This window comes from Pempheris klunzingeri, chromosome 1 (genome assembly GCF_042242105.1).
Source record: "Pempheris klunzingeri isolate RE-2024b chromosome 1, fPemKlu1.hap1, whole genome shotgun sequence".
NCBI classification, from domain to species: domain Eukaryota; kingdom Metazoa; phylum Chordata; class Actinopteri; order Acropomatiformes; family Pempheridae; genus Pempheris; species Pempheris klunzingeri.
Window position 1 is genome coordinate 16991336 of NC_092012.1, and position 13181 is coordinate 17004516.

The 13181-nt window shown below is 42.8% G+C and overlaps 1 protein-coding gene across 1 annotated transcript in view; it reads left to right on the forward strand.

Moving 5' to 3' along the window:
• The window catches only part of LOC139199560 (heterogeneous nuclear ribonucleoprotein C), a 33771-nt gene that overhangs the window by 594 nt on the left and 19996 nt on the right, over nucleotides 1-13181 (forward strand). The window contains exon 2 of the mRNA XM_070828611.1: nucleotides 5196-5271. Within this exon, the coding sequence (XP_070684712.1) occupies nucleotides 5196-5271 (76 nt within the window). The remainder of the gene's footprint in view (nucleotides 1-5195; nucleotides 5272-13181) is intronic.

The following is a 13181-nucleotide window of genomic DNA, read 5'->3' on the forward strand; positions in this document are numbered from 1 at the left end:
AAGCTCAACCTGTGTCTCACACTGGCAAGGTCGACACTTGCTCTCTGGGCGTATGAGACAGAAACGTCCGAAGGCTTATTTATGCTGCAGCTTTGCTTTCCGGTGATGAGCTTCAGCATACATTTTGTTTTCTTTTTCTTCAGCTGTACATGTAGCATCTCTTTTGTGAACAATCCCGAACCAGGGCACCAGAGCAGACAATGCAGGCAGAGCCTCCTCACAACTTCCACACTAGTTCAGAAACAGCACTTTACTATGTGTCTGTTGGGAGAGTAAAGGCTGCCGAACAGTTCAATCCAGGATGAAGTCTTAACGGTGAAAGGCAGATTCATCTTAGACTGTGGTTTGCTGTGATCTTTTCAGGGTCTTTGACTCAGATCATGTTTCATCGTGGCAGGCTACAACTGTATCTGCCTCATTCTAATGCTTTTTCACTGCTCTGTTGTATAGATCCAATCTTTCTTGTGGTGCTTCCACATGTCTCTAAACATGCCATCTATTCATATGAACCTTCCCTATCTTTTCTGTCCGCTTGGCTTTCTTCATGATTAATGTTGACAGTGATGCCTACGATTACACATTTAGCCCTGCGAGTGGAAACTAAAGCTTCATGGTTGCAGCTTGGCTCTGAGTCTGACCTGAGGTCAGTTCCAGCGCAGGAAATGGAGAAGATGGAGCATGACAGAGTGTGGAGCCTGTCAGCGAGCAAGCATGCATGCTGCTCTTACATCCACGTTTGACAAACCAGCCTCTCTTACTATGTAGGGTGCCAGACTGTGGCCTGATTAATAAACTTTGTGGCAAGTTCGGGCTAAAGAGCTGCGTTCGGATTAAAGTGAAAGCAAGCAGGGAATGGCCTCTTTTTTTGATCCAGAAAATGTTTTGAACATCAGCAAAATGCACAGCAGGATGCAAACAGAAAGTGTAACATAAAAGCATACAGCTGATCTAAATAATTGGAACAAGGCAAAATATGAGTGAAACAACCTTTTTAATATTTGATGAATGGAACAAATTCTTTCATTAAGCGCAATCAACTTAAGAAATCTGTCACATTGCACTTACTGTCTCTTTCTGCTGCTTTAAAGGAAATCACTCCTGAAAACTTTGTTTTGAGCTAATCACATTTTTTTTTTTTTAGCAATGCCATTACCAATTAGACTGAAAGAAGCGGCAGTAATAAAGGGAATTGTACAAAACAGAAAAAGAGAAAAGCAGAAAAATGTTTTACTGCAGCTTCATTTTTCACCAAGGTATGAAATAGTTTCTTAAAACTGCCAAAGCCAGTGAAAGTGAAATCAATTTTGCAGTCCCAGTTGTCTTAGTTAAAATGATTGTTGCAAAGGCATTCAGTCATAATAGCTTTAGTTTTTGTTTTTTTGGAGGGGGGGGCAGAATGAACAATTTGTGAGCAGGATTACAAAATCATTGTGTTTTCTTAGATTGAAATACCTCAGAAAATAGTTGTGTCAGTCATCAGCTCGAGCATTTCTGTTCTCTTCTGAAATTAGATATTCGATTTAGACATTAATTGAAAAATGTATTAAACATGTAAGGATGCGCTTCAAGCCTTTGCATGAAAAATTAAAGATGAAGAAAATGTGATAGAAGACTAGATTTAGTGTGTGTATGTGTGTGTGTGTGTGTGTGTGGTTGTGCAGAGGATGGGGCCGCTTGCCAAAAATGAACAAAAAAAAAAACATGCTGTGCAGGAATTCCTGCACTTTCCATGTTTTCACCATGTCAATGACAGTCTTGATGTTTCATTCTTGAGTTGCATACATGCATCACCTGAAGCCTCACTACAAGTAGTGCTGTAAAAAGATACTTGACCCTGATCGAGAGGTTGCCTTTGAAGTGTATGCAGGAACGCGAAAACACAGGTTCAGACAGAGCAGCTTTTCCTCGAGCTATTGGAGAACTCAAGGACACTCCAGCAGGGTGGGTGCTGACTGACTCGGGTCTTCAAAGGCCGTCCAGTCCGATGAAGCACTCGCTGCTCTCCTGCTTTCTCTGCTAATTCAGAATCATTTAGAAGGAGAAAAGCCGTTCCACTTTGTTGCTGTGTTATTTTGTTTCCCGGTAGTGTGATCATGCCAGCTCTGACTTTCGCTCGGTATGAAGCGACAGTCTGGCACTCAGCCTGACATCTGTTCATACAAAGCACAGTGACAGACTGTAGAGCGTGGCAGAGGCTGAGGCTTTATAACTCATTATGGCTGATTGTGTGTGACCTTGATGTGTCCTCTGGTGCCCTTTGCTCCTACTTTACAAACAAGCTGTCTGTTAGATTATTCTGCTGTTTGATTTCTGTGTGATCTGCACTTTTTAAGCAGGAGACTCCTGGGCTTGTTTCTTATTGAGCTGGTTTGTAGTGTGACTCATCACTCACAATATGGTGTTATTGTGACATGCCGCCAATGATAATGATACTATCACCATACGGCAGTTTTTCTGGTATGCATTATAATGTATTGTTATTGTCTTTGGTGCAACACATCTGTGTTAATGGGGAGGAAAACATACCACTGGAACGACAAAATATCCAGTAATTACATTTCAGTATATTAAACTGGTGCTGTCAGCTTTACATAGTTTAATAGACAACCAAGATAAAGCAATTTATAAGGGAGCAAATCCTCATTCAGCGCAACATGTCTACATAGTGTGTATACATACCATAATACTTATTGAATGATTTGTCTGTCAAAGGCAAAGCAAAACTCTAATAAAGAAAGCTAAATAAATAATGTAAAATACAATTAAACGAATAATGAAACAAGCATTTTATTGTGATGCAAAATACTGTGTATCTTTATCAAATGTGAAATTCTTTCTATAGCGTATGTCTGGCTAAAGAAAGAAAGAAACACTCCTCTCTACTGAGTGCAATGATGCCTCCCACAAGAGTCTATGGTAAATGAGTTATGAAAGGGAGCTTGGCTCAAGTGTAGCGGCGGGGAAAACCATCGTGAATGATCACGATGTGTGATCAATCAAGTGATCAATCAATCAGTCAGTCTTTGTGTGTCTCTTTCTATCTATCTGTGTGGGTCTTTCTACCCAGATTAGCATTTTACAAGCCCTATATAATATTTCATATGTATAATATATAGTATTTCATACATTTTTAGTTTATATCACACTATAATTGTAAGCATATGTGTTCTCAACAACTATAGCTCCTCCAGTGGGATGCAGGAGTGGGAAAAGAAATGTAATGAAGTGATATAGTAAATTACAGTAATACTAAGCATGGCTTTATATGAGTAATCATTTTTGAAAAATACAGCACATTATTAAACACCAAAGAATGTCCTTACATTAGCGTACAAATACATTATAGCATGTTCTAAACCATTTGTCAGTTCTGCACCAATATGCATAATGGTTAGGGGAAAAATGTATAATTGCGTCACAACAACAGTCATCAATCACCGTTCTCATCGCATTCATCAACGCCACAGTCAGTCAACACAATTACTGAGCATAATGTGGGTTGTCACTGAAGACAAGTGCCTTAAGTGGTATTTATACTGACCTCTGTGTTTAAGTAGCCTGGCGGGAGGGGGGGGGTGCAATCCATGTGAGGCACATCATCATCAAATATCATCATCATTGTAGTCATCATCATTGTGCCATCATTCTAATTTAAATGATCAATTAACTTTGCTAAAGAAAGAAATAGTTATGAGTTTGCAGTGATGAAGGAAAACATCAATAATTTTTTTTATCTTTACACAAACCTCGAAACAGAAAATCACAGTAAAAGATAGCAATTAACAATGTAAAAGCTTTAAACAATACATTTAACAAAAAACCTGTTAAAGGCTTGTGTAGGGGTGTGTGTGTGTGTGTGTGTGTGTGTGTGCTGGAGAAGCTAATTGTAGCGTATAGGATTTTGTTTACCAAATAGCAGGCTGATTACCTCCCGAGGTTTCACTCCTGTAGAGCGAGACAACTGTGCTCAGCAGCATCCTCCCCTCTCTTCCTGTGTAATGGCTCCTTCATGCAGTCAATCATACTGTCATCATGTTGCTCAGCAAACACATCAGGAAACTCAGTTTTGTTTCCCTCTGCCATACAATCACTTCAGCTCCAGTCTGCGCAGATGAAAAGCTGTCGTACGTACGATTTGTTCCAGGCGCACATTCTTCTCCTGAGCTGTCACTCTTTTGTCATCTTAGTGGAGGAAGGATCTAGTTACTGTGAGCAGAAATATGTTATAAAAAGATATCAAAGTGAGTTTACAGTAATAACTTGAGGTATTTGAAATACGTCCTTGTGTGCATGCACAAATGGCTTGGGGGAAGTAAAACTTGAGGTGTCAGCAGCAGGGGCCGGTTCATCCCCAGCAGAGACACTGTTGGCAGCAGAGAAGCCATCCAGCAGGTCACTGTTTGACCATAAACTGTCAGAAAATTATCTCTGCAGTGGGAGGTAAAGGCACATACACGTGTCTAGTTCTTTTCACACATTCAAACCCATACTTAATTAATTGTAGCTTCCAGTCATTTGACTGTCACGCTGTGCGAGTGTATGTGCAGCTGGCCCAGTCACACTCCATTCACCACCCATCTGTCCATGTCAGACCGGCCTCCTCTCTTCTCCTCTCCTCCTCCTCTTTTTACTCCTTCACTTTTCTCTCTTTTACACTCACCTTTGGTAAATCACCGCTGAGCCACGACCAACACGAGCAGTGAGCTGTTGGCATATCCTGTAATCAAGCTGGCTCGTGGTTAATTGGCCAATAGGAACATTTGTGTAGGAGAGACATACGCAGACTTGGAGAGGGAGAGAGATGGGGTTCGGTTTTTGAGACAAGTCTGAAGCCGTTTCTGGTGCACGCTTGCAGACGGAAGACAAAAATGGAGGTGAACAGCTGGCTCGGAGTGGCAGAAGCAATCAACAGAGAGCAGTCGAAGATGTAGGTGAAAAACAACCACTGTCAGGCTCAGCCGGCCCCTCTGTCATTATCATGTCAGATGATGACAGCAACTACTGTAGTTTGGATTCATTTTGGTCAAATAAAGAGTAAACGTGGGTGTAGGATAAACATGACCAGACGCTGTTCAGGGTTTTCAGGTTAGTTAATTATCTGAACATTCTTCTTTGTGCTTTGTGTCCCTGCTGTGTCGTGTTATGATGCTTTTTATTGTATCAGTCCGAAGTTAATTGGTTGCTCTTCCATGCAGACATGAGCATGAGTGGAGAGTTGAAGTCCAGCCGCTCCAGGGCAGCGAGCAAGAGGGCCAGCAGTACCACTTACGGGTGAGTACAACCCCCCCCCACACACACACACCTCCCCCACCCACACACACAGACACACTTCCGCCCCCACACACTCAGAGATAATCATGCACTCTATTATTTGCTGTAGGCCTTTATCTGTAACTCAATGGCTGCACCTCAGCATTGCAATCAATGCAGCATTATTCGTTATTAGCTTCATACCAGCTGTGTATGTAAGCTGCTATTGATTTTGGCCAGAGGTGCTGTCTCCATCAGTCAATGTTTTAATCTATCTGTTGATGTAGTGCACACATATGATTGGAGCTGATTACAGTTTATTGCTGGCAGTTCAATAAACTGCTAGGGAGCTACACTAACATTAACGGTGTGCTTAGATAGCTGGTGAAGGGAATGGAGGGCAGGCGGAGAGATGACAGTGTGTGTGCTTGTTTAAATTTGTTCATGCCTTCATTATTCTTACCTCCAAGTCTCTGCTTATACTGCATCTCTTACTCTGTCTGCATCTTCTGTAGGTTTCAGCTCCTTTAATGAGCATAAACCCCAGAAAATACTCTGTGCGTGTGAAGTTGGAGTAGATTCTCATTTCTCAGCTCTTGCCCCACCGACTCGGACATTGCTTTTTCTCCCACGTGTTCCCTGGAAGTCCATATATTCTCCCTCATACAGCAGTGGATGGATAAACAAGGCAGTTAGAAAAACACCAGTTAACCAGACATTTGCACAAATGTCAATATTTATTGGGTTCCCGAAAACATATGTTTAGATCCACTTCCACAAAATAATGAAATTGCTGCACCAATACAGGCACACAAAGCTTTCTGCTAACAATGGAGATTGTGAGAGGAGAGACACTCGCATTAAAGCAACTGGGGTAAATATAATAAACATTATTGAAATACTTTGAAGGACATCCACTCTATGACACCAAAATGCAAAATAGGTTAGGAATGCAAACAAGAATAGGAAATGATTATGAACAAATATCATAATATTAATACCAACTTGTTGTCCCAAGCCTATTCAGCAAATCTCATTATTATTCTGTCTTCTGCATAACTGGGACTCCACATATGTTTCCAGCTCCACAATGAATACTGATATTTTTCCATCCCCGGCAGTTCCATTTCCTATCTCTCTGTTGGTTTCATCATACCTTAACACGAGTATGCAGTAGTATAAATACTGCAGTATAGGATATTATATATTATGTCTCCAGCATGTCCTTCAAAACCGTTAATCCAGCTCTCTGCATGTGCTCCCTCCTCCACTCCCCCTGACCATCTCTGCCTAAACCTTAAACCCCCACACGTTATTTGCCCATTCCACCATGTAGTTATTCAACAGCGTGCGGCCATGCATTAATGAGGTTAGTCATACAACGCACACACACACACACACACACATAATGACTAACCCCAAATGGAGCACACCTGAGGTATCAGCCCTGATATAGCCTGGGTCTGCCTGATTTTCCACAGAGATGACACGGACTTAAAGCAGACCAATTTAGCTTTCTGTGGCCATTTCAGGTTTATCCAGCTGACCAAACTAAATCAAGCCTGTTGACACACAGAAAAGAACAAGGCTAAGAGCTCACAGCCATGCTAGCAGCTCTGTCAGGCTGCGCTATGAGCTGAATGCAAGCATCACCACGCTAACATTCACACAATGACGACACTTACATGATGATGTAAAATGACCACCGTCTTAGTCGTGTTGACATGATCGTGTACAACTGAGGCTGATGGGAATGTCATTAATTTTGCAGGTATGTGCTCACAAGCCAAAGTGTTGGACAAATAAAATGGCCTGATGATGGTGCTAGATGGCAGGTCGGGAGATCACCAGAGTAATTACAGTTCATCCTGAGGGGAACATGGATGTTTTTTATGGCAATCCATCCAATAGTTCTAATCCATCCAATAATAACCTCATCGTGGCACCAGAAGAAAAGTCAGGGGATCACAAGGGTCAGTAGGAGTCGTCCTCTGGGCACCATTAATGTCAATTTCCATCCCTAGAGCCACGCTAGCATGGCTAAAAACATTTTGTTTCACATGATGTGAAACTGCAAATATAAAAAGTGATTAAAATGGATTGCTTTCATGTTTATTGGAAGGCAGCATATAAATGTGTTTATCCTTTTCCTTGCATAGTACTATATAGATTTTGAGGTCAAGTGAAAATTGAGACAAACCGATCTACATGATCATTTCCCCGAAACAGAACCTACAATACAGTCACAAATGTAAATCATGGCGAGACAGCCACCAAAAATCTCTCTGTCCAGACTCCAATAATCCTGCTCTGTGCTGCTGGCAGCAGTGTGCCCCGTATCCTCCCCCTCCCACTGTTCTCTCAGAGCTAGCCAACAAACACTACTGCCTGTGGCCTAGATTAGTTTGCAAGCAAACTTTCCTACTCATGTTTAAGACGCTAAAGCAATGTAATCTGTTCATGCAACAGCATGTGGGTTGCAAGCATTTCTCAACTCCTATTACTGCTAGAAAGTTGGATTATCAAATTCAGAAATGACAGTTACACCCAATAAAAGCTTTTTATTTTATATGTCTCATTGTACTTCTTGTCTCATGATAGCAGGCAGGTTTTTTTCCCCCTTTCTTTCCTCCTCCTCCCCCCACTGCTCCTCTCTCATATGTCTCCCCCCAGGCGATTTGTTCCAAAGCGACCCTGACAACATAAGGGTTTTGTCAACATTTATTGTCTGTGCTTTCTGACTGTCACAGGTCCCCTCTAGCTTACTGAGCCCCAGCTGTGGAAGTCGGGATGGGGTAGAGAGAGTGGCGAGCGTTTCACAGCCCAGATGCTGCTGCTGCAGCCGTGGCCTCTGTGTGCACCACAGTGCACCACTACAAAAGGTCACTGTACTGTGTGACCTGTATAAGGAGGCTCAGGTGCCACAGGAAGGGCCCCTGAGGTGTGTGTGAGTGTGTTTGTGTGTGTGAGCGTGTACAATTATCTAATGACTTAAGTAGCTGTATGGGGTAACTGGGACAAAAGGCTTCTGTTTTTGGGCAGTTTTTAAGTCGATTTTTCTCTCCAGTCTTTAATGTTATCTAAGAGACTGAGCACTATTACAGTAAAAAAACGTCATTATAATAATAATCCAGCATTTTCTCCAGTTCCAGACGCAAGCTTTTAATAAGAATAAATGGCTCATCTCAACTTTCTCCTCCCCCCCTGATGTTTGGACCAAACTTCTGAGGGATCCTCTGCACTGATCCTGTAGTTTATGTGTGTTTGTAGCTTCCTCCGTATAAATGTCAAGTCTGTGTTCAGGTCATTACAGTGCTCATTTTATTATCTGCTCCATTTTGCACGCCAGTGAAGAGGGACTGGCCTGAACACTGAGCATAGTGAGCATCTGGTCTCTGGTATTTTTGTCTGCTTTCTCCATGCGCTTCATTCTTTTAATATTCTGTCATCTGTTTTAATTATCAGAAGGGCTGGTCATAGAGGAGTTTGAGTTAGGATGGAAACGATGCAGCGGGCCCATCTGTCATATAGGCTCAAAGAGGCTAACAGGGGCGGGAGAGGCATCGGGGTATGTAGCTCTGCAGTTGCTGTGGGTGATAATGTCCTGGCTGTTCTTTGAAATATACAGTGGGCCACGATGTAGAGGACAATCTGATAGGGCAACTAAACAGTTCATTCTTCAACTTCGTTATATGTTCAGCAATAACTGTAATGTTACAGTAACTGATAGAAATAGTGGCAAAAACTATGAAAATAAAAATAGAGATAGTATTAAACCAGAATTATCATTTTTAGAGGCAGCACGGCAGTATTAGGAATAGGTGAATAATCTGTAAAACTGAGAGTTAAAGAGAGTATTTTTTTTATCCATCTCATTTGTTCAGATGCAACACTTGTCACTTATTTTGTCAGATCGTATATGTGTATCCAGCCCGAGGCTCGGCTGGCTGACATCTGTAAAAACACCGCAAGCAGTGCAAAAGCAAAGGGCAAATGGAGGCGAACTGCAGTCACAAAAACAATGCTGAATTTCACCCATTTTTATAAACGACCTCTTTCTGGACATATTTCTGTGAAATCACTCTAACTGTCACAACACAGCTGACTCCCAGCGGTTGTGACGCCCACCCACAGCTAAATCTGGTCACACAACATCTTGATCATTTGTTAAAAAAAAAATAAAAAATCACAATTATGAACATTATATAAAAACAAAGGGCTACAAAACGCACAGGTTGACAGACTGGCAGATAATAATTGATATTTATTCATAGTTGATTGGGGGGGGGGTAGCATGTTGCTTGTAAAAACCCATAAATAAATATATGTAAAATAGATGCAACAGAGCGCTCGATCCACCCCCACCAGCCCTACCCTCTTTGCTGTGTGGATGTCGGGTCATGATGTGAACTGCGCTCTGGTGTGCTGTGAGTCTAGTGTGAAGCCACGGCTGGAGCTGTGTGACTCTGTGAGGGTTACAATAATCATCCTGCAGCACGCCACATTCATTTACTCACAGGACATAAAAGTAGTGGTCCTATGTTTGCTGACATGGAAGTCATTTTAGCATATTTGATAGTATTCTCTTCATATATATGTATTCAGAAAATCAACCAATAAAGGAAAACGAGGCAAAGTTCAGATGGAAAAAAAAATCACCCAATGCAGCATGGCTTTGGTTTGGGTTGTTCATTTGTTGTAGCACTTCAGAGCGTACTCCAGTTCACAGTGATGAATTTCTCACCATTTAGTTTCTCCTCACAAATAGCAAGGCTGTTCTGCTTATGTGTGCACCTTGGTAAAATGAAGTGAAATGAAGTGAGGAGACAGTTCCAGGTCTGTGTTTCAGTGTTTTCATTTGGAGTAGCAGTATTGTTCTGGGCATGTCAGACACCATGCCTCCAATCCAATAAGCGCTTCCACTTTACGCAGTGACTCCACAGGTGAGAAAGTAGGCGGTATTTAAACTTATCTCTTCAGCTCTTTTTTTATTCTCACACAACTACGTCTGTCTGTCTATTTTTGTGTGTACAACTGAGTGCCTTTAAAGAGAGACCGTCTGGCAGAGTGTGCCCTTATCTCCAGTTGTTCGATTCATTGCATCTCACCCTTCTCCATGATGGCAGGCTTTTCACCCCCGCCTTCGAGTGTGGCCATTTGGAACTGTTATACTTTAAATGTGTTCAGACACCCATTCGTACACACCAATTCGTTTGAAGCATACTGAACCCAACGTCCTCACACACCATCCCTGAGTGAGTAAGTGAGTGACCACCATTGGCGAGAAAGTGTCCAGCCAAGGTCTGTGCTTTGGCAAAAAACATCTACACCTACTGTAGCTTCCCCTTCCACTTCAGCATCAATTTTACGGTATAACTGCCATTTTCATTTGTCGGTCCAGCTTCCCTCTGTCATTTGTCGGCTTTCTCTCTGCATGGATGCGCAGACGATGCACCGTCTGCAGTCCATTCCTGGGAGAGATGTCGGGGGCTCTACTGTAGGTAAAGGTCAGTGCAGTCAGAGGTGGATGGTACTGCTGGGGAAAAGGTCACTCTGTGCAGAGAAGGGAGGCGAATGCATCTGCTGGTTTCAGGGCCAGTGCCAAAGCCTTTGAGACAGCAAAGAACAACTGAAGAAGACAGGGTGGATAGAGAGAGAGAGGGGTATGAAGAAAGGAGGGAGAGGGTGATATAGTTTCTGTAGACATGATGTTCTGTGGAGAAAGGTCATGAGTCAGCAGTGGTGACACCAAGAGCTCAGGGCATGATTGCAAGAGTCACCACGATCTCACAACTGAGAAAATAAAGCTATTTTTCTAACCATTTCTATGTGTGTGTGTGTGTGTGTGTGTGTGTGTGTGTGTTGGCTTATATCTGTATATTCTGTGTGCATTACCAAGCCAGATGAGTTATCTCTCCTGTCCTGCAAGGCTTATCACTTTACAGGGGTTGGTCCCTCTGCTAATGAAGTCATCTTCTCTATGCTTGCCCCTATTCTGCACTGGGAGGAGAAGAGTAGGGGAAGCAGGAGGGAGAGGAAGAAAAGGAGGCATGAATAAGGATAAATTCAAAAGGGTGAAAGATGCACTGTTTAATACAAAGTAACAACAGTAGAGAGGACCAATGTGAAACAATTGAAAGGTAGATGAGTAGATAGGAGAGAAAATGCAGAGCGAGAAAGAAATAACAACAGCCAGCGAGAGTGAGGGGTGAAGAAAGCAAAGGAGGGAAAGCAAGTGAGCACTGCACTGCGTGTCATTGGCCCCCTGGCGTGAACAATCCATCTCAAATTGATCTTCCAGCTCGGCCCAGCAGGGCATTCTGAATCAATCTCAAATTGATCTCTGTGCCAGAGGTCGGGAAAACTAGCAGTGGAGCTTATCAGAAATATAGTGGTGCTGGGAGGATCTGACAGGGAAACTTATCACACTGCACAACAGGAAATGGGCTCTGAGCCCCCGGGGCAGCAAGAGGACGAGCCTGCTCCCTGTACACACATACACACACATACACACACACACACACTCTCTCTCAGAAGCACACACAGATTCAATGTCTGCGCGTACCCAACACAACCATACGCTAACACATGCTCCACAGTGTTCAGCACAGTATGGAGAGGGTATACTGTGCATCTGTACACACCTTGAGGCTACCTCAAAAAATAAAAAGTTTGTCAGAGCACAATATGTCAATATATTTTAAGTTAGACAGGTAAGATTTGACGCCTGGAGGTCTTAATGACTTATAACACATTTAATGTGTCCTCAGCAAAGCTGTGTGAAAGGCCTGAGGAAAGACAATCAATACTGCCTTGCTTTTAGACGGTCAGTCAGCTTAGGGGAGCTACCTGCCTCTCCAGGCCCAGTAAAAAATAAAACCATATAAGCAATTGTTCAAAAGTGGCTTCCACCTCGCAGTATCTCTGAAAACACTTAGAAAATCCAGTCCAGGAGTGTAGCACCTCTTCACACACATGCCACAGCCGCCACAGCACAATGATGGTGTACACAGTACAAAGTTATGAGCTAATGAAAAATGGCAGGTGATATTTGATAACTTTTGTAGACTGCTGTTATTACCGTCTAGTGGCCAGTGTTGCCTTTCATTTTTCTAAGGGACTCTGCCATGTCTCACTTTTCATTGCTGTTTGGGTCCACAGATTGAAGCCGACAGCAACTTTACAGAGCACGACCAGAGACCAGAAGACACAGAAAACTAACTCAAAGTTAATTTTGATCACACAGCAGGCTGCAGAATGACACAGAGATAGGGCGAGGGGAGTAATACAGGCAATGAGAGACTGAGAAGGGAGTGCAGTGAAAAAAATAAGTGGGGAGGGGTGTCTTTGAGCATGTCAGCGTTTGGGAGGCAGAGGGAGAGCCCTTTCTGTGGCCTGGACTGGAAAAGCTCTCTGTCAGCACAGCGGGGTAATGGGGGTTAGCAGGGTGGATAGAGGGAGTGAAGATGAGTGTGTGAGTATATAAAAACAGTGTGAGCGTGTGGGTACAAGTGGCCGCAGGTCCAAGGAGTATTCAGTCAGTGACCCCTAATGTCTCTCCGGACTGCAGTGAAATAACCAAACACATACATGCATGCATGCACATACCAAATAATGGTCACTCTCTTAGAAACGCACATTTTGTGAATTTAGTACGAATGGTTTCTTTCAGGCTGTTCAGCAAAAAAATCCCATAGGAAGTGGAAAGCAGCAACTGCCACAATACAAAGACAGACGCTGTTTTAAAGACGGATCATTACATGGACACCCTGTTGTGGCTCAGCTTTCCTCTGCCCGGCGCAAAAGCACCAACCTATGCTAATTAATGCTTCAGCAAAAACAAGCCAGACCTTTTTTTTTAAACCTTTGGCCTCCATGAGGGACACACATACACACACACACACCTCAAAGTCACCTCCCTGCAGCTTTAC